The 26,737-nt window shown below is 37.5% G+C and overlaps 2 protein-coding genes across 14 annotated transcripts in view; one reads left to right on the top strand and one right to left on the bottom strand.

Moving 5' to 3' along the window:
• The first annotated feature begins 229 nt into the window (after positions 1 to 229).
• On the top strand, positions 230 to 8,231 carry LOC134823270 (protein sel-1 homolog 1-like). 5 transcript variants are annotated; one of them, XM_063834668.1, is made up of 19 exons: positions 230 to 316; positions 627 to 1,041; positions 1,864 to 1,953; positions 2,172 to 2,453; positions 2,766 to 2,917; positions 3,046 to 3,124; positions 3,252 to 3,397; positions 3,772 to 3,940; positions 4,438 to 4,548; positions 4,754 to 4,864; positions 5,087 to 5,250; positions 5,364 to 5,505; positions 5,683 to 5,837; positions 6,080 to 6,173; positions 6,493 to 6,621; positions 6,855 to 6,976; positions 7,079 to 7,210; positions 7,402 to 7,527; positions 7,683 to 8,231. In XM_063834668.1, the coding sequence occupies exons 1-19, from the start codon at positions 245 to 247 to the stop codon at positions 7,812 to 7,814; spliced, it is 2,823 nt and encodes a 940-aa protein (XP_063690738.1). In that variant the 5' UTR covers positions 230 to 244; the 3' UTR covers positions 7,815 to 8,231. The 5 variants fall into 5 exon arrangements, with proteins under 5 accessions (XP_063690738.1, XP_063690740.1, XP_063690739.1 ...); XM_063834670.1 differs by having other exon boundaries at positions 244 to 316; positions 1,864 to 1,896; XM_063834669.1 differs by having other exon boundaries at positions 244 to 316; positions 4,441 to 4,548.
• A 514-nt stretch (positions 8,232 to 8,745) lies between these two features.
• LOC134823271 (G protein-coupled receptor kinase 5-like) overlaps positions 8,746 to 26,737 on the bottom strand; it is a 53,675-nt gene continuing 35,683 nt past the window's right edge. For 3 of the 9 annotated variants that reach the window (XM_063834675.1, XM_063834674.1, XM_063834678.1), the window contains 9 exons: positions 25,755 to 25,814; positions 24,686 to 24,792; positions 15,164 to 15,256; positions 14,825 to 14,955; positions 14,611 to 14,684; positions 13,433 to 14,271; positions 13,220 to 13,307; positions 12,033 to 12,142; positions 8,746 to 10,111 (listed from right to left, as the gene is read on the bottom strand). In XM_063834675.1, the coding sequence (XP_063690745.1) occupies positions 12,077 to 12,142; positions 13,220 to 13,307; positions 13,433 to 14,271; positions 14,611 to 14,684; positions 14,825 to 14,955; positions 15,164 to 15,256; positions 24,686 to 24,792; positions 25,755 to 25,814 (1,458 nt within the window). In that variant the 3' untranslated portion in view covers positions 8,746 to 10,111; positions 12,033 to 12,076. The remainder of the gene's footprint in view (positions 10,112 to 12,032; positions 12,143 to 13,219; positions 13,308 to 13,432; positions 14,272 to 14,610; positions 14,685 to 14,824; positions 14,956 to 15,163; positions 15,257 to 24,685; positions 24,793 to 25,754; positions 25,815 to 26,737) is intronic. The other 6 variants (XM_063834681.1, XM_063834676.1, XM_063834679.1 and 3 more) reach the window with 3 other exon arrangements.

The following is a 26,737-nucleotide window of genomic DNA, read 5'->3' as shown; positions in this document are numbered from 1 at the left end:
TCATGATTAATGATGATGATGATTTAGTGGTTACTAGGAGATGAACCTGTGATATTAGTGTTAATCGTGGTGTGAGCCAAGCAAGATTACAAATCTTGTTATATAATTATTTGTATGTAATTAACCAAAAGTATGATACAGTAATAGTGTCGGCAATATTCCGACTACTGTTGATATACCTGTGGAGTGTAGACCTATAATATGTAATCAACGGATTGTGATTTAACAGATATCTCCTTTTAGCATGAGAAACAACAAGGATGGGGGATTGAGAATCATATTTTTACTGAGTGTTCTCCTGTTCTGTATCAGCCATGTAAGTTAATCAGACTCATTGATGCATCTTTATTCTTTACTGAACTCTTTACAATTTGGGTATGTTATCGTAGGATCACACTATTGTGAGAATAATCATAACTATTCTGAATAATGTGAATGTCGGACAATTATAATTCCTGTAAACCTTAAACACTAATTTACCACACCAAGCAACGGGCATTAAATGTTTAGTTCATTATACCTTGGAGACTTTATAGTTTATACCTTGGCTCGGTCCCTGGCGTTAGAAGGTTATTAAAATTGTATGATCAAATACTACCATACCCTATCTCACCTACTAATTTCAGGTAAGAAGTGAAGGTGCCGATGATGAACTAGAACCCAAACAAAACTATCTCGTAGACCCACCTTCAGAGAACACACCTGATGAGAAGTTGTCATCAGAAACGGAGGAAGAGCTGACAGACAGAATATTAGAAGAAATATTAGAGAAAAATAGTGAGATTGTCGAGGAGACCTCAGTTTTTAAAGACGTTCAACCGGTCTCTGAGAACAATGAAAATGTTGAAGAACCTCCAATTTTAGAGGATGATGAAACAGTTTCCAAGGACAATGAAAATGTAGCCGAACCTCCAGTCGTCAAGAATGAGATACCAATAGTTGGACGAGAAAAGAAATTACTATCTGATATTGTAAAAAATGCACGACAGACTGTTCAAGATGTTGTGGATGAGGCTTTCGATCCAAAGAGAGCACCCAAAGGTAAGACTGATGATGAGTTGATAGCAGAACATTTTAATGACATCGACCTAACAAATACTGACGAAGTTAACAAAGATACAGAGGACAAGAAGATGAGACTTGAAGACAATACACAAGAATTTACACAAGACAGCACCAACTTAGACATTGTCTCTATCGACGGATTTGCTGACATCGACGAGACTCACTCAAAGCCCATTTTTACCGACAAGATTGAAGAGACTCCAGACAAACGAACGGCAGCAGAAAATGAAGCTGCTAAAAATTTAGAAAAGCTTGTTGAAAGTACAAATGCTGGAATTAATTTTGGATCTTTCGACGATAAGGCACATATTTTAAATACTGTCACAACAGACGATGTAAGCAGCAAAGGTTAGACTAGTTCGACTGAAAGCTTTAATATCCACAGTCCAATAGATGCAATGTGGATTCTGGTGTGGAGTTGAGGCATATTTTTTGACAAATGACAGCAATAAACCAATCCAGCCTTCACTATTGACCAATGAACACCCAGTATCACTGTCAAGTGTCACCTCCTCAAAAGAATTCACATCTACCTATAATTCAGCCAGTATATACCGCCTTTATTCATTTACTGAGGTGAAATAAACAGTGCGCAAATTGTTCATTTCGTTGGACGTACCTTAGGTGCCCAATCTGACAGAAATGAGTGACTATGGATATAAAACAAAAATAGGTACTTTTACGTTCTTGTTAAGTCCTTAAAAACTAGAAAAGGATTTGCCGTTTGAGTTGAAATGTACAGAAATGAATTTAAACACCCTTGCATGAAATTATTTTTTATCAGCTTTCTTTCCTCAGAAAACTACAATGGAGTGGAGGGGTCATACAAAGGTTCATTTGACTCGGATGATCAGCATGCACCTGCATCGGCAACATTTGATATGCATGGTTAATATTTCATCATCATCATCACATTTTCCATATAATCCTTTAATCCATGTTTCCTATCGGTATGTGGGTACGAATCAATCTCAAATTTCTCAACGAATATTACTTCTCTGATATTTTTTGGGTTTATCAATTAGCTGTGATAAAAGAAACTGTCTGCATGATGATGCTATGATCTAGCATGTTCTGAATTAGACAAGAAAGGTGTCATATTACAGGTAACCCGGTGTATGAAGAAACTCCATCCAGCTCGCCCCCAATAGACGATGATTATATGAACGAATTACCTGATGAAGATGATGAATTAGATTATGATGAGGATGATGAAGATGATTTCAAAACAGACGAAACGACCGTGAAAAGTCCCGATGAAGATGAGATGGGGTTAAAAGGAATGCCAGTTCCAGAAAGTGGTCAGACAGAGGAGGCTATGAATATGCCAGATCGACCTAAGCGAGTACCTAAATCCCTGCAGCACGCTACATTTGAGAATTACAATGGTACTGAATCATAGAAACCACGGCGGCTTGTGTTTTATTTATAGAATGTTGCTTTGCATTCAAGTTCATGCCAAACATCTGTTCTCATTATATCACTAGGATTTGGTTTGATGATCATCACGTGAAATTCCGATTCACTATCATACAAAATGCAACTGAATGATCAATAACTAAATGAATGTTATCATTTAAATGAGTAATGGGCATGCTTAACTAAGAAATATTTTGTGTATGAATTGTACCTAACCTGGTTACTAATAGCTACGTTCTAAACTGTACATATCCATTAATAACTCGCTCTCTCTTCATCAGAGGTAGATGAGGTTCCCGCTCCACCAGTGGAGGAGAAAGAAGTGCCCGGATCAGAGGAAGTGGAAGAAGCGGAGGAGATCCTGGGACTACGGCAAACTGGAGTGAGGCAGGAGACACTGGATGGAGTCGTTCATAAACCTAACTACAGGAAGGTTTGGAAATTACATGCTCCTTTAAATTGTAGATACCATAAGTAAGATATTTGTACATCTTGTGAATTCCTTCAGTTTTAGTTGGTAGTACGTTTTCATTTTGTTTTTAAGTTTGTTTTTCCATTCAGGCGTATGCGTTGTTGCAAACGGCCAGCAGCAAGGGAAACAACAAGGCTAAAGTTTTACTAGGATTTGCTCATCTCACAGGTTTAAAAAGATTGAAGGAGATTTGATATATGTTGTACAAAAATTGGGATGGAGCATTTGAATGAAATTTAAAATATTTGATGACCATATTATTTAAAAATCTGATTAAACAACAGTTAATTTGCAGGAGACCACGAACCGTACGTGTCCCACAACACCTCCTTAGCATTTGAGATGTTTGAGAAGGCTGCTAAATCTGGGTTACCCAGTGCACAGCGAGCCCTGGCTATCATGCACTCGTCTGGCATCCAGGCTGACAGTAGTCAGTCAAAGGTGAGTGTTCTTTAATGTTTGCTTCAAAGGCGAGTGTTCTTTAATGTTTACTTCAAAGGTGAGTATTCTTTAATGTTTACGTTAAAGGTGAGTGTTCTTTAATGTTTACGTTAAAGGTGAGTGTTCTTTAATGTTTACTTTAAAGGTGAGTGTTCTTTAATGTTTACTTTAAAGGCGAGTGTTCTTTAATGTTTACTGTTCCTGAGCCTATGGTAGGCTTGATTGACGGTGTCAATTTATTGCTTTATCATGAAATAACAAGACTAAAATTAGACATATTTATTATGATCTATTTTGTTTATAAGAAAATAGCCCCTCCTAACTTCTAACGCTTATTATAAAATATTTACTATCTAACCCTCTATAATAATCAGGCATTGTTGTACTACACATTCGCTGCGTTGGGTGGCGACTCTATAGCGCAGATGGCACTAGCATTCCGGTACTGGAGCGGGATATCGGTAGCACAGAGCTGTGAGAGTGCTCTCAAATACTACAGACTTGTCGCTGATAATGTGGCCAGAAAAGTAGGATCAGCTGGCAGTGAGTTTTTAGACAGTCTTTTTTTGTACTGTTACAGTGTTATGATGACTATGAGTTGATTTTATAACTGTGAGATACATGTACATTGTTCATGTACATTGTACATTGTACATTGTACATTGTACATTGTACATTGTACATTGTACATTGTACATTGTACATTGTTCATGTACATTGTACAAGTACAATCTTATCAGTAGAAACTGTAGGAATGTACTTATCAGTAATAGATGGACTTAGAATGGATTTAATTATGTAAATAACTAAAGTTGAAGATATAAATTTCTAGTGATGTCTAGATAGTGTAGCTCTCAGGCTCAATACCAGCAATACACGTATCACAAGGAAATAATACTGAGTACTGATTCAAGCCCTAATTTGCTAATTTTACTAAGTTACTTATCTATTTGTCGAAATCAGGGCAGGATTGTTTTTTCAGCTAGTTAATTGGTTCTAAATATATTAACATTATCCGCCCATAACTGTTAACTCCTCAGTAGGTCAGGTAGTGTTACGTATCAGACTCATGGAAGAGGAAGAGTCTCCTCAGAACAGTCCTATATTAGATGAGGATCTAGTTCAGTATTACCAGTTCCTCGCTGATAAAGGTACGTTTAGTCACGTGGTTGAGTCACGTGGTTAATGTGGCGTCGTTGGTTAGCAGGATTACTTGTATAATTAGTTATGTCTTGCATGAAAAGATTAAAGAAGACAATATTTTGAAGTTTGTACATAATATGTACTCGAAGTTTGGCTTCCCAGTATACTATTATAGTAAAATACATCACAACAATCTTATCTCCCTGCCCCCAGGTGACTTACAAGCTCAGCTCGGATTAGGACAGCTCTACTTACAAGGGGGACGAGGGATAGAGAGAAATATTAAACTGGCACAAAACTATTTCAGTGCTGCCGCTAAATCAGGTACTTTATTTTCAGTTATTTATACGGCTGAGTGCTGACCTACAATTTGTTAGGTTTTTACAGATGCTGATAATGGCATCAGTTATTATCACAGATGTAATACAAACATTGTAATAAAATACTTGTTGTTACATACGTGACTCTAGTTGATTCACTTATTCTCTCACAGACTTCTCAATGGTAGACTTAATTAATTTATTGATAAGCCGCTTTATTTTGTAGGCAACACAAACGCGTATGGGTACATGGGTAAGATCTCAATGCAGCTAAAAGAGTACGATGTGGCTCTGAAGTACTACAAGTTAGCTACTAAAGACCCAATGGGACAGTGGGGTATGGGAACATTATACTACAACGGCTGGGGCGTAGACCAGGATTACTCTCAGGTAAGTTCTCTAGAATTCTCAATTAAATGTTTCAATAAACAGGTATCAGCCTACATCTACTGATAAATTTGGAATCGTATTGTCATGTTGATAACACGGAAACTACCCCCCAGGCGTTGTCATATTTCACGCTGGCATCCCAACAAGGACATACCGAGGCTGAGTTACAGTTGGGTCTCATGCATCTTAGTGGTATTGGTGTTAAGAAGGATCATGGTATTGCCCTTAAACATTTCAACGTGGCTTCTAAATCAGGTTACCCATATTTCTTTAGACAAGACGTAACTGTGATATTAAATTGGGGTTCAATTATTGATTGCTGCTTGGAGCTGTTTGGTTAATGTCTAATGAATTTCATGTGACAAATGGAAAGCCCGTGGATAACCTTTCGATTGTTCATCAAGTTTATAACCAATATTACAAATCTGTCAGGTCATGTGTTAGCGTTTTACAATCTCGGTATGATGCACGCCATGGGTATTGGGGTAATGAGGAATTGCCAGACTTCTGCTGAGTTGCTGAAGAATGTAGCTGAACGAGGTACTTGGGGTAACGAACTTATGGACGCTCATGCGCTTTATCATAAGGTTACAAGTTGTTAACTTAGTTTTGTTATTAAAAAGTTAGACTGGATTAAACGACCTAATAACTCTTCATAAATTGTTTTGATCGTTGATTACTTAATAATATTTCACTCTTAATTTGTTAAAGAGGTTACCTTATTTCGTCGAACAGCGAAATTTAGATGTTCCATTTGTAAAGTAGAGTTCTAAAACTTAAATGATTTTATCGTATAATAAAAACGTTTATTTAAATGTCCACGACTCAGGGCTACGTCGACTCAGCACTTATAAAGTATCTCATACTGGCTGAACAAGGATATGAAGTTGCACAGGCGAACGTCGCCTTTATCCTGGACAAAGGTATTTGACTTTTATTATTCAAGTATTTAAGCAGTGGTAGCTTAGCTGGGGCTTCTCTGAAAAGGGTCTACTGTGTCCTGATAACGTGCGCGGCGATACGCTTGGAATTGAGTTTTGTGCGCTGTCAGAGCAATTAGTATGCTACGCGATTCACGCGCGCATTGTTCTAACCTTGATTTATAATATAATACGTAGGACCCAAAGTTAGCAGCAAAGCCAGTGTTCCGAACTCCGAAGCCATGTTATTGTTACACTGTACGCCATAAAACATGACAATAAAGTGCGGCATTGGTCAAAGGTAATAACCATTTCTATTCAGATGACACCGATTTTATCCGAAACTTGAAATCTCGTTACAAGAGAGCTTTTATTAATTGGAAGAGGGCAGCAGCTCAAGGATTTGGTGGTGCAAGATTAAAACTGGGAGATTACTATTACTACGGACAAGGTAAGATAATTGGACGATCCTTTATTTTTAGTGAGTTCTCAAATAAAACCTACCCCGACCTAAATATCTAGTCAGTGAAAGTTGTTCCGTCCCGTAGAAACTACTGATTAATGTAATGAGACATGTTTTGCTATACGTTGCATATCCTGAGCGAAAAGAGAAATGCAACGTGTGTCAAGACATGTATCGTGTCTTGTATGACATTGATTATTTATGACAGATGTAATTTTCAGGTACTGAACCAAATCCAGTTGAAGCAGCAGAGCAGTACCAAATAGCTAGTGATGTGGACCACAACCCACAAGCCATGTTCAACTTGGGCTACATGCACGAACTTGGCATTGGTCGAACACAGGTTAATCCTTAATTAAAACTAATCTCAATAAAATCAGGATTTAATTTATTATCTTTCTCTCGTAATAGGTGTTTACTGTGTATGATAAAAGTATATCCTCAGGATATGCATCTAGCAAAGCGGTACTACGACATGGCAGCATCGGCCAGTGTAGATGCACACGTTCCAACTATGTTAGCAAACGCTAAACTCATGACCAAGCTACATATTGAATGGTTAATACAGTTCTATCAGGTGTGATATAAGTTATAAATCCTTTTTACTTTTAACATTTAGTGCTATTAGTGAGTTACAGGCTCTCGCCTATAGTATTCGAAAACGCATTTCACGAATCATTATTTTTTGAATTTTCCCGTCAGATGACAAATACGTCGTATATTTATTTTAGAATGAGTAATCCTGCTTTAATTGACATGATCCGCCAGGAGTTTACATTTACGATGCTTTACGACAGTATCCTAGTTTGGTATACGTCCTGGGCTGTATACTTCACTGAAAACGTTGAGGGATTGACTCAGTTCTTCGTACAGCTCGACGAAAGCGCTACTGAGGTAAGACAGTGCAGTGTATAACTTAATATCTTGAGAATCCCATTTCTTTAATTTCAGTCCACCATATCACAGCTGCGGAGTATAATTATATTTAAAGTTTTCGACCTAACTCACTTTCACAAGGGCTTAGATATGATACAATACTCTATTTTCAGGACTGGGATATATACCTAATGTCAGTATTAGCGATAGTATTGGGTCTAGTAATGGCTTTGAGGGGCCACAACGTAAGGGCCGCACAGCTGAGAGCGCAGCAGAACGTGCCGCAGCAACCACCAAATCAGTAATCATGTGCTCTGACTCCCGCAGAGTAGATAGACACTGGACAGTTAAAACAGTTGTAGTATTTAAATGATTTTGAAGAAGCTGACAGTTTACTGTTGCAAGTTTTTCGGGAAAAAGATAAGTTTTCGAGGACAATTCTTATGTTTGATCTCTTTTAACGATCTAATGTACATAATATTTGAAGGCTACAACTCTATTTATCGTCTACAGCCGTATTTAATTCTAACGGTGTGGTTAAATGGGAATTATTTCGTCACTTGATGTGATTCCTGCGGGTTACAGGAATGTGATCACGATCAAAGTGCAATTTTGCTTAAATTCAACTGTTTTTTGTTAATACTGTATTGCAGATAATATCATGGATTTTGTAACTGTGTTAAAGTTAAACTGACCCGACACCCTAAACTTTCAGTTAAAAATTTACGTGTTTCTACTTCTTTACTACCTTACCAAATAAAACTGCATATTTTAGATCGAAGTGGAATATTTTAAAGTCTATATTAACATTTCACTCTAATAATAAGCAAGTTATAAAATTGTCATACGTTGAACAGCTCACCGTTAACAGAATTCAGCGCACTCTCACTCACACCAGACGACAAGGCCACATGCATCGTAAAAACACGTGTCCGAGTCAAAGTAATACAGATCAGGTGATCCAATTAACAAATCACGTGACTTATTAATTCAAATCAAAATTTTAAGATAAAATAAAGGAGCCTGGAAAATAAACGGTTAGAGCGATAAAAACTGTCGTTAAATGATTTCAGAAAAATCAGGTTCTGTTTGAACGGAGGACAAAACCTGTTATGTTACAAAAATTTTTCGGAGATTCAATTAAAATATTATTGTAGATAAATTCAAATTGAACAGTGGAATTTATCCGAACTCTTTCAGCTGTTATTAAATTCAGGGACAAAATCAAACATAACATTCTTGATAACTTGGGATGCGAGGACAAAAAGTTGCCTAAATGTTACAAACAAAAATTAAGGTATCCGGCTGCGACTATCTAATCTCAAGATTGATTGATATTTAGGGTAAAGAAAAATTGATTCGAACAACGACAATCGAGTCATATTATATATTTTACAAGTGGAAATTTATATATACGCTGTATTTACATGTCCTTAGTTGAAGAGTGATCTGGGTTGCGCAGATTGAAGCACAGCTTTTCCTTTTTATTTCCTGTCAAATTACGTGCCATTAAGATAGGAGTACAGTCGACATATTTTAATTAACTTTCAATCGCATTTTTTGCCAGGAAATTAGTGCATATAAAACATTTTTAAGGTTACTCGACGGGCTTCAACCTGTTACCCAACCAAAACCAACAAATTATACCCTTAAACCAATTGAAACTTGGTTCAAGTGTAACTCATGTACGCAACAAAATAACAGTAAATTTGGTGAAGGAGCAGCAAGTTGTTATCAGAGGCACCCTATACTATAAGTATAAATGCAGCGAATTCAACATCATACTGCATTGGGATGTCACTTGGAATGCACAAAATCTCATCGCAATGAAACAATTCCTCCGACTCCAACACCAACACAGAACACTTCGTTAAAACCAAACCTAGTTAATATTCTACCACAGAAACGTTAACAGATCGCGGCGCGAGTACCCGTATTCTATAAAAACTATAATAATAACAGGACGTAGTTTGTTACAAGCTAACAAAAATATCATTCTCTTAAGTTGAATTAAATTGTTAAACTAAATTCATCAAGCCCTACTAACTCGTTAAAATATATAAGCTATAAATATAGATCAAGTACAGAATTCACTTTTGATCTTCAAGGGACTGTATTAAATGCACATATTAAATATCCACCATGACCCTTTGTATTGAAATTATCATAGAACAGAGAACACCCAAAATTGACACATAAATCCAAAATTGAACATTTTTCAGTTCAATACTGTCTATTTACATCGTGGTTTAACTTAAAGTACACCTTCTTCCGGTGTCATTCGGCAGATCGGTCCGTTGTTGCTTTTTTCTGTGAAATGGACCGCTTTATAATAGAAACTGTCTAGCTGCCTTTGATAATGCAGGAAATGTGTCAGTCGTGCAGTTAAAACTAAACCTTCCTTTAAGATTTAAAACAAATAACTCAAATAAAACTCGTAAGAGAAGTATCGCAATCGTGAGAAATATCACTATAATTGATGGCGACGTGTCCGGGAATTTGCCGAGCGCCGCCTCATCTTGCCCGGATCATCCACCGTGGGCCGCTGCCTGTTGCCTCCTACTCCAAAAGCTCATGATTCTGAATTGCTGTTTGGGGGCGTCTGAAATTGTGAAATTGTGGATTAATATTTGGATATATTTTGTCAATCAAACGGGAGGTATTGAACAGATACGTACGTGCTCACGAATAAACAATGCTTGATATCAAATTAAATGTGCTTCACACAGGAGATAGGTCTGCTAGGTTCATTAAGAGTTATTTTTGGTTTGAGACATAATTAGTATGACGATACTTATCAAGGGGTCACAATCCACTATTGTAGAATTCAATTTCGAGATTATAGACCTTGGTAAAGGTGTTCCAATATTAGATTTTCATTGACAATCTTGAGCTGTGAAGCTGCAATGCTTAAAAGAGGGGATGCATACAAATATGCATTCATATATGATCCGTACTCTAATATAAGAGTAATCTCAATTTTTGTTGTGAAAATATAGAATACTTTCCCGCCATTACCCATTTCTATTCCAGCTATTATTTAGTAATACCTAACAGCAATCTTAGTGCTCTTCTACCAGCATACCAGACATGGCGAGGTCGCCAGGTCTAATATCTTGAGTATAGCTCAAATTCATGCAGCGAATATGGCAGCGTTTAGTGAGCGTTAACATGCAGGAATATAAGTTAGTTAATCCATGCAGCGTCTGTAATACCATGGTAACAAACATTGAGAAACGAGCCCCTACTAGTAGGGGTACTAAACTCGATCTAAACAATAATAACTCCGTATAAAACGAAACCCACATACCCATAGTAGAACATCAGCAGTTACGTTGCTGAATTTTAGCAGGTTCGAGTCGGTTGCGCGGCTCCAATCAGTAACCATGAGAAATCTGAAGCCGCGCAACCACACCGAACCTGAACTAAAGTTCAACAGCGTTAAATTTACACGATCACGATACACGGAATCACGGAGAACGCAGCGTGGTCTCGGGTCTGTGCTGAGATTGATACAAGCCTCTTTTTTTTGGAGAAATCAAGACTTTTTAAGAGTGCAGTCTGGGCTAATATATGCACAGGGTGACCGGGAGAAGATTACAGGGTTTGCTTTAAGACACGTGATGGAGACTGAAGGGATACTGATATTTTAAGTGTACGACACATCTTAAGCTTTGCATTGGTTAGAAAACATGCACTCTTAGTCGTAGCATAATAGCAGAGAATGATGATGTTAAAATTGAATGAATTGCCCGAATGCACTATGCAGAATGCACACAGGCCAGATAGTATTGTAAGGCCCAAATAAATTGCTACATTCCTCTGGGACGATGAGTTCAAAGCATTAATTGTGAACAATGGAATACATATTTGCTGGAGCCAAATTTTACATGCACGGCCGAGGAGACTGAAGGGATAAGCTGAACAATGCAGTAAGGTTAGGAAGCCAATCTGTGTTTGGAAATTGTAAAAACATTATGTTTTGGTTATTTACGTTTAGACCAAGACTCCCGAATGCCAGGCTTGTGATAATGATCGGGATTGACCTCACTTCCAGGCACGAAAGAGGGGGTGATAAGTAGGGTGTACAAAGATCACCCTGTGCAGAAATCGCAACAATCACGTACGAGAGTTTTAATCGCTTAAATATCTCTCAATATAACATGAAGTGCTCAAATTTTGTTGTCATGATATTGATAATTTGATAACGGTTCTCTTTCAAAATAGGACTTCAGCTGATAAAAAAGCCATAATTTTTTGCAAAGCGGTACATTTTGAAATTCTTCATGCACGATTCTACTTGTTTAAGCTCAATCGTTAGATGAACATATGATACATTCCTACCCCTTCGGATCATGAATCAAATTAAGTGCAGGGGGCCGGAATAAGCCGGATCATCATCATCATCATTACCATCATGACAGCAAAATATTTCCCAGATAAAGTTTCACAATATGAACTGGGGTCTAGAACTACACAGCGGGGTACACAATTGGTACATGGTTATAACATGGAATGCCTACTGGTTAGATTCTCTCATCTACGGTTGTTGGGGTGAACTTTGTTTTCACGAACAGCAGCAGCAGGCACCCCCGCTGCCGCTGCTGGAACTGCTGCTGTCCTCCACCGCGCTCTATACAGAAATAGGGGATATCAAGTCTACATTATATACCTGACAAGTATAATAATTACACTGTTGAACTTTGGTACAGGTTCGGTTTGGCTCTAGTTTTGGTTCGGTTGCGCGGCTCTAAATTTTACTATTTAACTGATGGGAACCGCCCAACAAAACCGACCTTAGAACTGAACCGAACCTGGTAAAGTTCAGCAGAGTAACACACTGATAATTGTAGAGCTACTCTACAGTATAATACATTTACATTTAACAGGACTACTTTATCACAGATATATCACAACTTGATTATAAAACACCTAACATTACAATAAGACAATAAGCTGGCTACTGGTACAATTAAAGTTACAAAATCCTTATAAACGATTGAAATAATATGGCAAGACAGTAAATTAATAACTTTTGTAATAAAAAATATAAAAACTGAGATGGAATGAATGGTTTTTAACTAAGGTATCGTAGATTAACTTTAAATCTTAGAGGTAAAATATAGTGCCCCACTCTTAATTACATAATGATAATCATTAATCATTAGATATAATGTTTTCATGTGTGTTACCATGGCAAACTTGTATAACATAGATGCAGCACAATATAATAATATAGTGCCCCTTTGTTCTCCGAAATTACGCGTTTTTGGATTTTTACGTCATTCGTAGAGCGCATTATGAAACCACTAGCAGGTAGAAATATCCGTTTAAGATAATCTATATTGCATTGATATCGAACATTTTTTGAACTACAAATAATCGCATAGGAGAATCGGTTCATAGAAATTCATAAAAATTTGCAAAATGTGACAGTTTTCACTGTAAGGAAGGTTATTTCATGACGTCCATTTGTGTCACTGGGGCACTATATTGGTATGTTTAACGCGTGAATAGCAATTGAAATTAAAACTCACACGCACGTATCCTAGATTAATTGGATACGTCCCCAAACAATGGGAATGCAATAGCACAAACAAGTCAAATTGGCCACCATCTTGTTTAAAACGTAACAAAAAAGTACCCGGGATTCAACGGAAAATAAAGAGGGCTGAAGATTAGAGGCAGCTCAAATCAAGACGGAACTCACCGTTTTCTTCTTCCTGAAAAGTGGAATTTTGTCCAGGAGTGACTTTTTTGAGTTCTCCTCTTTCGGTGACACTAGCTCGTCGTTTTCACTGAGAAATTCGATATCAAACGTGTAAGATGTAATATGTAACTGACCATAAAAAATCTAAATTCAAATCATTTTGTTTTTTTCAGGTTAGCATTTTCAAGATCATGTACAATATTATCAACTCACTAGTATACGTTTATTTCTTTAAATACTCCCACTTCAATTATTTCGTCCTGCCAAGGTATCGCCACGGATCCCGTAGCAAACTTTCTATAAAACTCTTCGTCCGCTTCATCCAGCACAATACCTTTGACAGTACTAAATTGTTCAATGTCCAAGACATCTTTAGCGTAAACGGCGTGTGGGTCGGGGACGAAATCAGGCGTGGCACTTCCCGCTTCAAGGAAAATCCAATCGATCTTTTCGAAGAATTTGTGTTGTTTAGCAGTTGTCCATTTGTCACCTCTCACTCCCAATCTGGTGGCGGGCGTTAATTCTAAGAATTGTCTGACAATCTCCTTAGAATCTTCACTAAATTTATCTGAAAACGTATATTTTCCATCCAGAATCCGTTTCTCAACTTCCTCTCGCTTGACCCTCTCTTTTCGGCTCCTGAAGGGGGCTTGGCCTTCGATCATCTCGAAAATAATGCAACCTAAACCCCACCAGTCTACACTGTAAGAATACCTCTCGTTCTTGATAACTTCTGGGGCCATATACCCTACGGTACCGACTCGTCCCTTTACCACCTGGCGATCAGGCACGTGTATTGCTAGACCCAGATCTGATATTCGCACGTGTCCAGCATCGTCCAACAAGATATTCTCCGGTTTAAGATCACGGTAAACGATGTTACATTGGTGAAGGTGCTGGATTCCGCATAAGATTTCTGCAGTGTAGAATCGGGCACGGTCCTCAGTAAAAGCTCCCATACTGTGAATGTGAAACTTCAGGTCCCCGCCGTTCATGAGCGTTAATACCATGCAAAGATTTTCTTTAGTTTCGTACGCATATGCTAGGCTTACCTGAAAATAAATTTAAAACTTAAATATCCGTTCAGTTGGTAGATGAAAATTCCACCAAAGAAATATCTGAGAGTGGCAAACTAAACCCTTCTTGACTAGAGTACAATATGGACATAAATTATATTGTTCAATATCTGACTAAAGCATTGCTTAGGACATGAGTGATGAGAACGTGCAAAAAGGCAAGAAAAATAATTCATTACACTGCAACATAACAGTTCTTTTACCGAAGAAAGTTGAGGGGGCACCAAAAATGGCCAACAATTTGAAAGGGGCATCAGGTCTCTATTGTGAATTCAAAAGGCTTTAAACAACAAAATGGAACACATTAATTCTCACCACAAATATACTGTTAACTTTCTCGAGTAATTCTTTTTCGTTTAATGCCATCATTTCACCTTTCTTCTTTTTAACTGAAAATATCAAATAATTTAAAGTAGGAGTTCACAGATGTTTACTCGATCAGGTAAGTTATTTAGTACATTAAAATCTTATCTGTAAAATTTGGCGCAAAATTTCAACGTGCCGATATTTTTGACATAGTTTCACTTACTTCGTTTTTTGTTAAGTTTCTTTTCTGCGTACATTTTACCGCTAGCCCGTGACTGTGTAGCACACACTTCACCAAATCCTCCTTTTCCTAGGACTCGATAGTGTCTGAAGGTATGCTTACCTATCGGTTTCCTGAATGGAACGGTCAAATTAATCAAAACATTGATTCACCGATAAAAAGTTGCATTCTGTTAACAACTCATACACATCGGAATTCCGATAATAATTTAGAGCAGAAGTCACATATACATGTCTTTGGGGCAATGACAAATTGGCCCACGCTGCACTGGTTGTGATACTATTTTAGAATAGTAGGAAGATAAAACCAGCGAAAACCTACTTTTCGAGCTGTTTCCATTGCAGTTGTCGTGTGAAGTATTTACTTTCCACATACTTGGCGAATGGGTCTCCGCTCAGGTAATCCCTGACCGTGCTGCAAAAATACATTGATTAATTACTTGAAGGCTTAAAGTTTTAAAACTTGATAGAAATTTCGCTTTACTGAGCGATTAAAATTTATTTCGAAAACACAGAACGCTTAACACAATGCTATCACTTAAGATACGGTGTCTTCGCGCGCGCCGTCTTGTTCGCGAAATGTACGACGATGTCCCAAACAAAATGGTAATGACAACTGGCAGACTCTTCCGCGGGACGAAATGAAACGTCGTGGTCAATAACTATTTACGCGGTGAAATGACGCCTGTTTACCCCCTTCTTCACCCAGACTTAAAAAACATTATATGTTGCATGACGTCGACTAATATCGGTAAAACTGCAGGGCTATCGTAGTAAAGTCACTAATGATATGATGGCTGAGCTTTAACTCTCTAAGACATAGTTTCTGAACCATTAGAGTAAATGGTGATGACATGTGACCCAAAGTCTGAGGATTAAATGCAGTATGCACGGCGTTATCAATGTATCAGTATGTTTGAACGTGGTGATACGTTAAATAATTGTACTGTAATAATACAATATGAAAATTGTCCGTTTTTATGTTGTGTACACCGTGCCGATATTTTCAGAACGTACAATTCGTGTCGTCGATACTAATTGGTGGCACTAATTTAAACCGAGCAACTGCAAATCAATCCGTGACATTCTTTACAGCCGGTTGGAGGGAGTCTGTAGAAGAACCGGTGCAGGTGAACTTTTAGGTACGCCAACAATTTGTGCTTCAGAGGAATATGTAAATAATATTCACTGTTTATTAGATCTTTACTTTCTCTTCAGGTAGAAATAATCATCGTATATGGCTATAATCCGTCCATAATCCGTGGATTAAGTCGCTTCTATAAATACCCATTTCTTGTGAGATTGATTTCCAATTTGATGTTGCACAATTCGCTATCAACTTATCAATCTTCTTGACTTCTTTACAATTTAACTGTCGATATAGATCTGGATAACTACTTAAACGGCGTGGTCATGCTGATTATCATTTGCAGACGTTTATATCGATTATTAAATCAATCTATAAATTAAAACTGACTCTATTTTTGTTAAAAGAAGTGCTCCAAAATTAAGGTTTGCTTTTTATTGGCCCACCCACGATTCATTTGATAACCACAAAAACGCATTTTGCAACACACAAGGTAGCATTTCATTTCAGATGTACAAGTTTCGCCGAACTTCATTAGGGATTTAGCATTTAGAAACTGAAAAAACCACAGACGTTCGAACTGTAACATTGTACTTGCAACGAATTGTTCTCAATTTTTCATAATTCAAAGAATTGTTCATAATTCTAAGAATTGTTCATGATTCAAAGAATTGTTCATAATTCAACAAACCATTAAACGTCTAAACACTACCATGCACACACCTTCAGATTGTACATAAATAGCTATTTAATAATGTGTAATTATAACACACACACTGCAATTATTATAATAACACACACCCACTATAATTATACAGTGCCAGTGGTGCGTGTTGGTACGTAATGTGCTGGAATTATCACAGTGTTTCTGTTTGTAATTAAAACAGAACAGTTAAACTAGTATTTTAACATTTAAACCAGTATTTTAACATTTAAACCAGTATTTTAACATGTAAACCAGTATTTTAACATTTAAACCAGTACAAGACATTACACACTCTCTTGGGTAGTGCCCATCTCTATGTTGATATCTGCAGAATTCTGAATGGGCGAGATCATTTTAAAAGTGAGACACATTCGATATCGACGTTGTGACCAGTGATTGTTTCTCCATGAAGCAAAGATGCTGGAAAATAGTTGCATGACACGATATTTCACCTGTCAACAGAATACATAGCACAACAATAGTCACCACCAGACTAAATTTGTTGACGTTAATTTCGTCGCACTCCAATAAGTCACGCCAGCCTCACAGGGATCCCTGCATTATTCTGATATGGAAAGAATAGGGTATAATTCCACGCCTGTCTAGTCAGCTATTTAAAGTATGTTTGTGATAATATCTGGAGATTATGGTGATCCAGTGAGCATGATGGACTGCACAGAGAAACAGTGGGAATGTTTTGCTATCGATAGAGAGGCGACGCTCTTTTGGCAAAGGTCACGTGATGTCAGATCGATTGTGTAAACTGATTGGCAATTAGAGACGTCACTTTTCTGTGATTTAACAATGAAGTTGATGAAAGGTGATTAGTTTGATAATTACTGTATTCACTCTACATGATAATTTGCAAACAGGCCACGTTCCAGCGACTCCATTGTTTCCACTCATGTCTATTAGAAACGTTCCTTTATTCAGGTAATTAGGTAATTGCAGTACAGCAAAGACTTTTGCTGTTACGTGTTCGATGGGAAAATAGTGGGCTCCACGAAATACTCTGGCTAAAAGCTCAATTTTGAAATCGATCAATACTACTTTATACCGAGATCCTACAGTCAGAACATTTTTTGTACGTCCTCTGCTACCCTGAATATGATTCCAATGACTGTCACTTAAATAACAATTAACCAGGACCCCTGTTCCACAAGCTAGCGACCCAAAACCACATTCTAAACCCCACACGTACCAAAACCCACAACACTCAAAAATTGGATAATAATAAATCATAATAATCTTGACACGGCTGTAGCTCCCTCCCTCCCTCGAGCTCCTCTCCCAACTCGTAACTCGTAACTCGTAACTCGTAACTCGTAACTCGATACTCTTGGCGTATCCTGAGCTGATCTACGCACGCCCTACACTAATAGTAGAAACCATGGTAAATTACTTTAACGAGATATTATTGTGCAGTGTTACAGGTAGTTCGTGTTGTCCTGGTGTTATAACTTACATTTTGATCACATTATGATACAATTTCATACACAGGATTTAAGAGCAGCATCTTCTTGAGGATCTCAGTGTGTTTTAAACAGGTTATTCTGCTGACCCAGCCAGTACAGCGGTTCTGCTGACTGAATCACTGCAGTGCATTGCAACAACACCCGAGTAATCCTGTAAAAGCTGTGTTGCATATTAGAGAGGGGCGGGTCCCACCCACCATCTATTACACGTGCCAACAAATCAGCGAGGCTTTGTCTCAACTATTTTAAATTGTAACCACTATTATATACAGGGCTATTGTTAGAATCCAATTATGGTCGGTCGTTCTTTTTGATTGAAATTTTGGTCTGGCAATTAGACATTTTAATACAATCGATACCGACAGCTCAGACAATCTCACACATACCACACATGTACATAATATTATATTCGTTTATAACAAAACTCCAGTACAGTTCACCACTACAGATGGTGTATAACTTATTAATTTATCACGTGTGATAATAATATGGAATTTGTTTATCGCAGCATTCTTCCTTCGAAACAATCGGATGTTTTTACTTGGCTATCATAGCGGCTGAGTTTTACTTAAGTGATATGGCTTCACTGGTGCATCCCAATATGCTGGTTATTTTTACAGAGAGGCTGGACCTAGGTTGCCCACAAGAGGATAGAATGAAGATGCTCTACCTGCCTCTGGGGTGTGGCAACCCTCCAGGAAGAGAATGACGGGAATCTATGTGAAGATGAAGGAGAAAAGTGGCAAGTGGAATGAGGAGGAATTACTAAATGTCCGAATGCTGAAAGGATAATAACCACAATGAGACGCTTAGTGCGCGAACTTGCAAAGTTGAAAATAGCAGTAATATGATGGTTGTCGAAGATGTAGTTGACGGAGAGGTAATATACCTTGTTTATACCTGAAAGCATTGCACTCGAAGTTGTGCAATAGCTGGGCACTGTCCAATCGTCCTGATTCAGTCTGCAAGTGCAGCTGTGAGTATCCGTTAATATACTATTACTACAATATAGAAAGGAAGACCTGGTGTCTGCCTAACATACTCAGGTTTAATGATCACGTGACCTAACATACTCAGGTTTGGTGGAATTGCAGTGAAGGGAACGGCTAAGCACGTTCGAATCCAATTTCATACATTGCTGTGCTTACACGTCGTTACTCGAATCATATCAAACGTTCTACAAAATAGTTTAGAAAGTTTAAAACTTTATTATATTATTCAATCTGTTCGGAGTGCAGTGCCTAATTAGTATTATAAAGTCGACGATTAACTCTCTGTCTTGATATATGCAACACCAGCTACGACTCACTTTGCGCTTTTACGTTGATAAAATACAGGTGTCCTGTATAGCATCTATAAAAGCAATCTCTTGGTTATATATTGTATAGGTCACCCATATGTTACATACCCTTTATTATATTATAGTACCTTTTTTATTGGCACTCTCATATATGCCAGGTAAGTGCTAGATCTACCATTGTCGGTCTCATTTGCTGTCTAAGGAGGTATGTTGTTGGCTAAGAGTGACCCACGTAGGCGAACCACTTTGGCCACAAATAGGCTATAAGAGAACGTCAATAGTATGCAGACTTGAAGAGATCCACAAGATATTAAAGTACCTCAGTCTTCGTAGTGTGCGACTTTCACCATTTTACTAACAGCATAATTTTATATTAAGTAGATTTCAAAGAATTCAAAATCATGATTGACGTATTTTCTGATTTAGGAGACCAACGGTTACAATTATTGTAACTGAATATCGATACTCGGTAACAATAAATGTAACCGTCTAGACATATCCTTAAATAATTTTCAGTAAAAAGAATGCTTTCAGTTGAAATTGTAAGTCTTGTATACTGACCATTTCAACTATTCAAATACCATACCATTTATACTATTCCAAGTCATGCTGCAAAAATCTTTCGATACCATATTATCTAAAAGTGATTTTATCAAATTCTTTAAAGAAATTCAAAATTTCTCCACAGATCAGAGATCTTTGAACCATTTTATAGGTCACGTGATCATGATTTGGAGTATGTCTGTAATTGAACTTGATTTGAACAAGGAATTTATCCCCGGGCAAGGCTAATGGATGGTGTAAAAAGCATTGTGTCTAAACACAATAGACCCAGGATTCCCTTATAAACATCTGACAATAGACCGTCACGTGACATGTGCTCAACCAATCACAGCCCAGTACAGGGAAGGAGTAACCAATGGGGAACCAGCTTTCCATATAGTGTAAACTACTGCTGACCAAGTTGTGCTACACATAAATATTGGATATTGATTGAGCCGAACAAAAAAGCAGTAGGAATTATTGACTGGACCCTCCTGAACCATTGCTTTGTGCACTATCAAAGTCTCTCCGCGATACTCACAACTCTGCATAAGGCGCTAAAGCCATTAAGTCCACTGTCCAAAGCATTTTACATTAATGACCATGAACTTGCATTATATATGCATGATGTCATGAGTGGATCCCGGGTAAATCTTCAAAGACAATTAAAATGAACTATTGTACCGGCCTCAGGCTCAGTACATTCCCACCTGAGATTGCATTATGAAACATTTTATTAATGAGAAATTGCATCTTTACGGGACCTAGGGAGGGTGTCTCGACTGAGTCCTTTGTCAGCTGAGACATTATTTCTCCAAACAAAAAGAGATTAAGGCGCTGTGCACAACAAAGTCATTATCAGATTACTATAATCTTATCAAGCTCGTCAAATCAGAAGGTTTATAGACAGTTTACAGTGTAATTTTAACGGTTGGGTTATTATAATATATACATTTTATAATGCAATAGCCACACTGCCACAGGCCACACGGGAATAGTTTTGAAGTTTGGACATGGTATTTCTCGGCTCAACAGCCAACAGGTGAACAAATAATGCAATTATTGATAGGTGACACGTGACATCAATTAACCAATCAACTGCCACCATTGAGCCATTGACCAATCAGATCCCAGAATCACTGTCACGTGCCAAAATAGAATGCTTCACCTCCCCACCAGAATCAATATCTATGTAACAAACTATTGAATATGAAAGAGTGGTTTCTGTGAAATAAATACATTAAATTTGATTCATTTAGATTAGAGTAATGTATTCAAAAGTGTAACGAATTATCTACATATTACATTATATGACACATTACAATGACAAATTCTTCTGAATTCGTATAATTATCAATTATGTCAAACCTGAGATGACTAATTCATATTCAGATTAAGAGGAAGCTCCCACAGTAAAATGTCGTATAAATCTTCTTTCGTCTGTTTCATTAACGATTGTATTATGTGAGTATTTGCAAACCTGCCAAGCTGAGAAGATCTATTTTACCTAAATTTGGAGCCGGTGGTTCTCAAATTAATCCCATAATACTAGACTAAAAAGATATATAATGTATATTGTATCTGTTACATATTCAGGTAGCTGGTATCTTAGTATTACTCAGGTAGTCAGTAAGGATAAAATGTAAAATCTCTTGATAAATTCTAAAATGAATCAATAATCTGAACGTCGAAGACGGCACTCAAGTCGAGCCATTTTGTATCTTTCAACAATTATTCGTTTACCAACGTGTCAATCACTTTTGATGCTATTAAAGCATTGAAGATGATGATGATCTTCTTCCATCATGAACAAATCTATGACGTATGTACGTCAATTGTTTAAGCTTGTATCAAGTGTTTGCCTATTTTCACGGTAAACAATGACGCTAATTTTTCTACTCGATCCAGTCATAGCAGTGAATCCGTTCGTGAACATCAATTAGCCTATATTATGTACACACCAAGCTATTAAAAGCAACGTCTCGAGCATTTTGTTAATTCGATAAAGACAGTGCAGTCAAAAATATACATCATGCCGACAGAGTGGCAGACAATATAATAATATTATATTCCCTAAACATCCAATACATCACAGTTAATCCAGGTCAACTGTGTTGGAAGAATTGAGATTTTTAATTTTGAAATTGGATATTCGATCTGATATAATATTCACCCCCAATGTCTTGATTACCGACTCACCCACAACATTGAAACTCTGCAATATTATAATTCTACAGTAGGTATCCAGTCCCCACAATATCCATCACCCAGGTACGTACTACAGTGTATCCACTTCCGTGGAATTATTACAAAGTGGTTCAGGACTAACATGTGGTGGCCCCTAAATTTAATTGGATTGATTGTGAAGATGCTGATTTAAATTGACAGTGAACAGCTGGTGAGTGAACTTTAAACTTTTAAACACGGTTTCAAATCACATACTTTTACCTTCAATCTGTTAAAGCTCGCAATTAATTCCCATATACTGTTCCTAAACTTATCACACTATTACAACATCATATTCTGATATCGGGCACTCACTCACTCACTCACTCACTCACTCACTCACTCACTCACTCACTCACTCACTCACTCACTCACTCACTCACTCACTCACTCACTCACTCACTCACTCACTCACTCACTCACTCACTCACTCACTCACTCACTCACTCACTCACTCACTCACTCACTCACTCACTCACAAACAATCACTACCAGATTACCAAACCCCTAAAAAGCTAACTAAGTACCCCAGAATGTAAAGTTAGCCAGGATCCAACATTCTACAACATCTCCCAACCCCACCCTAATTTCCTAACGGTATTAGTATTACATTCACCCAAAAAAACAGTTCCTAAGTTCCTACAACATAATAGACTAAACACCGCGGCAGTCAGTACACCATGCTGGTGGTGGAACAGACATGTTAGTGTACCGTCTGCACCATCTGCCAGCCTTCCTTACATATTGCTCCCCTCTTACCAGCCTCACTCTCAAATAGTTGGATATATTAAGTTATGTTATATGTAGTGAGAGACGTGGTGGTTACGATGATAATATATATAATATACAATGATGTACATTCTTCAAGATAATGGAGGATTAGCGCAGACCAGGAACGTTAGTCATGAAATGGAGCCAGTTTTATTACTTGATTTGGTGAATTTTAGTGTGGATATCAGTGCAAAAAGAAGAGCATTTATATTACTTTTTGCGCCTGCACCATTACCTGGAATCATGTATTTAGTGGATTGAAGGCTTTTAAAATCTCCTACCACAATTAGCTAATTAGACAGAACTTTAAATTCCAGTAAACCGTAGAAGGTAATAAATCGTGCTTTAAATTGCCAATAATTTAGAGGAAGATGCGAGAATGACAAATTTACTGAGAGCAAGGGTTGAGGACGTGACACCTTTGCAGTTTGCAGTTTGCACTCTGCACAGGACAGCTTGGAGTTTCATTAATTCCAAGGAATATAAATACCAGGGCGAGGTCAGCTGAATATTTCGGAGAGTTTTTTGTCCATACCCATTTGACTAAAAGTTGGGGAATAAATGGGCCTCATTTTAATAATTTTTCTGTAAAAATTGTAAAATCTAAAAATAGATGCTCGTGTTACCATATCTAGCTAAAACATAGCTGCTTTTAAGGCTTCACCATCAATGAACAAAAGTTGAGAAATCAATGGTCGCGGGGTTGCCCCCCGACCCCCCACCCATTGATAACTTAATTTATATTCAATATTCATTATTCAGTGATCCAGGTTCCCTATCACACGAACTACATTGAAAGATAACTTGAGATATACTGATACAGCCCAGTCTGTGTCGCCATTGTGACTGTGTTACACACATTTTATACACATATTCGACCCTCCCTCTTTTGTTCGCCAGTAGCCACACAAAATGTACAGTAGACCATGTGAATTGTGAAACTCAACACTTAAACCAAACCAAAAAACGAAACGTGAGTAGATGCCGATATATTATTATGTCCATCATATTCATGACGTGGTAACTCCGTAAAGTCTCAACAAAGACCAAAGTACAGGTTTTTGACGTATTTCAGAAAATAACCCGCAATCTGCGTCACAGTACATCAATAATTGTCAACAATGAACAATTTGTCGACTTAAAATTATGGATGTAGGTATTAAACTGTTATAACTTGAATGATATTGTGCAACAGGACTTTTCGCTGAAACGGAACAATTAAGCTGTCACAAAACTACTTTAACCAGCACCATTATACGGCATACCAGTAGTTCTTGATAGTTTCTCAATTAGCCACTTGAAATGTATTTAGCGTAAATTTAAATTTCTGGGTGCTCTCTTTGCCACTTAAGAGGCTTTACATAGTGAAGTCTTAAACAGCTTTATGTGGTTTAGTAACTGAATAAATGCACTGTGAGCGGTCAGAGATATTATGATTTATGCTGAACTCCAACCATAACATATTTGATTACTACATATTTAAGTTGAAATGCTATTTGGAAGACAATTACTTTGTTTAATAGCTAGCGTGATTGCTCAATGATCGTCGGCTTTAATAACACCTAAAAACCGTTTACCCCTGTTCGACACTCCATAAAAACCATTTATTGGAAAGCACGCAATTTTACGCAATGAAAAACCACAAGAGTTTTAAACGGTACCGCTCCTCTCGCCTGCGAGAGATCTAGATATTTATCAACAAAAATTTTAACATTGACAAATTATAAGACACTCACCTAGCTATTTGAGAGTAGATATATCGCGGACTCTCCCCCAACAGTTTATCCTCCACCTCCTTAACTTTCTCATGGTCGATCAGGTGATCTGGTAACCTGCTCTCTGCCTGTAACAATGTTTTTAATGTCACGTAAACTGTGACGTCAGAGAAGAAGTTCTGGTGCATGTTCAATAGTTCAACAAGCACACGTTCCTTGCATGGTTAGCAATTATAATAAGTGTTGGACCAGTAATAATTATTATAAGTGAGTTTTGTAATTTGTGATTTGTGTCTAGAGAGCAAGACAGTATTTAAGAGATGCAAGATGATTCCACATTGATGCGCGCTTGTTTTATAATAAAGAATAGAGAAGTGCGTGCCGGTTTCATTCATTTACAAGAAGATATTGAAAAGACGAAAGTATAATACTTTTGACTCATGTACGGAATTAGCACAGTAAACTGAAAAGATTGTCATTCGTTTAATACTGTCATAAAAGTAAATTAAAACATAATATTATTTAGTTCTACAAGTCTGAACTGATACTCAACGCAAGAACGGAAAAGTTTAGCTACCGTTAATTCAAAAATAACTTAATCATTGAGAAAAAATGTAATTTCAGTTTGTAGATAAGAAGATATTTATCATTCCAAGACCTGATAATCATAAATAACTTTGGGTATCACAAACAAAATGATTCAATCTATAACTCGGTAATTAAGAAGAATCGAAGTTATTTCTAAAAAAATATGCCTGAAGTTGCGTCAATGAGCAAGTCATTTGCAGTAATTCAAGCCCCGTGAAGACAAAGTAAAATGATCGTCACAACAACCCAAGAAACATTATACCTAGATATTCATCAGTAGCAGCAAATCATTATATAATTATGATTGAGAGCTATGTAGCATTATTTTAAGTTTGGAGAAATAACATTGATCTCGTTGTTGTACATAGATCACAAATTTTTAGTAAAAAGTAAGTAATTTAATTATAATTAAGTGATTATCAGGATTTTAGTCAATTATATAATTTTTAAGGTAATAATTTTAGGGTAGCTGGTGATCAGGTGACTCACTACAACTCGGTACCTTGTAGACAACATCCTCAGCTGAATCATAGGAATCCTGGACACTGTACGTGATTCCTATCTGGAATACATCAGTGAGATATCACGTGACGTTGTTATCGCGTGATCGCTCACGCGTTAGGGATCACGAATATTAACATACTACAAATATACATATTATATATGTATTATGGGCATCCACTAAGCTTATTCAGGCAGGTTTTCTACGGTTGCTGGGGCTGGCAAGTGGCAGCGATGAACTTTTCTCGCTTTTAATAAAGGATCATAAAAACGTGAGAATAGCTCGCTTATTAATATCAAATGATAAGCTTGACGAGACGTAGCAAACTAATTTTGACACGTGACAACTTTCGGCTCATCACATGACACTGACACAACCAATCATATACAAGCATTGCTGTCACGAGTCAAAAGAATTGTGCTTCACTTTCCCGGCCATTGTCTTATTAGATTTTTAAATCATATTATCAATATCGTAGCTCGCAGTGCTGCTTTGTTGAGACAGACGGCCCCCACGACTCTATGAAAGTCAAATATATCAAGCTAATAAAGAGGTGTTATACTTATAGCTTTATACCCTTTATACTTTTATAATAGTAATATGGGGTCTGAGTGCGATAAAGGGGGGGGTGTCATGTCCGTCTATGTCCGCCTATGTCCTGTCCTTTTTGGATTCTATGAGACAACGGACGTGTTTTTTGGGACATTGGCGGACACGGACGGACATTGGCGGACTCGGACGGACATTGGCGGACCCGGACGGACATTGACGGACTTGGACGGACATTGGTGGACATTAGCGGACATTGGTGGACATTAGCGGACAAACATTTTGAGGACTGAAGAGTACTGAAGAGTACTGAGGAGGATGGCTGAGGAGGATGGCTGAGGGGGATGGCTGAGGAGGATGACTGAGGAGGATGACTGAGGAGGATGGCTGAGAGGGAGGAGAAGGATCAGGAAGACCCAGGAGGAGGAGTAGGA

The sequence above is a fragment of the Bolinopsis microptera genome, chromosome 11, assembly GCF_026151205.1.
Source record: "Bolinopsis microptera isolate Bmic1 chromosome 11, MBARI_Bmic_1.0, whole genome shotgun sequence".
NCBI classification, from domain to species: domain Eukaryota; kingdom Metazoa; phylum Ctenophora; class Tentaculata; order Lobata; family Bolinopsidae; genus Bolinopsis; species Bolinopsis microptera.
The sequence above is the reverse complement of the archived record's forward strand: the minus strand, read 5'-3'. Positions and strand labels throughout refer to the sequence as shown.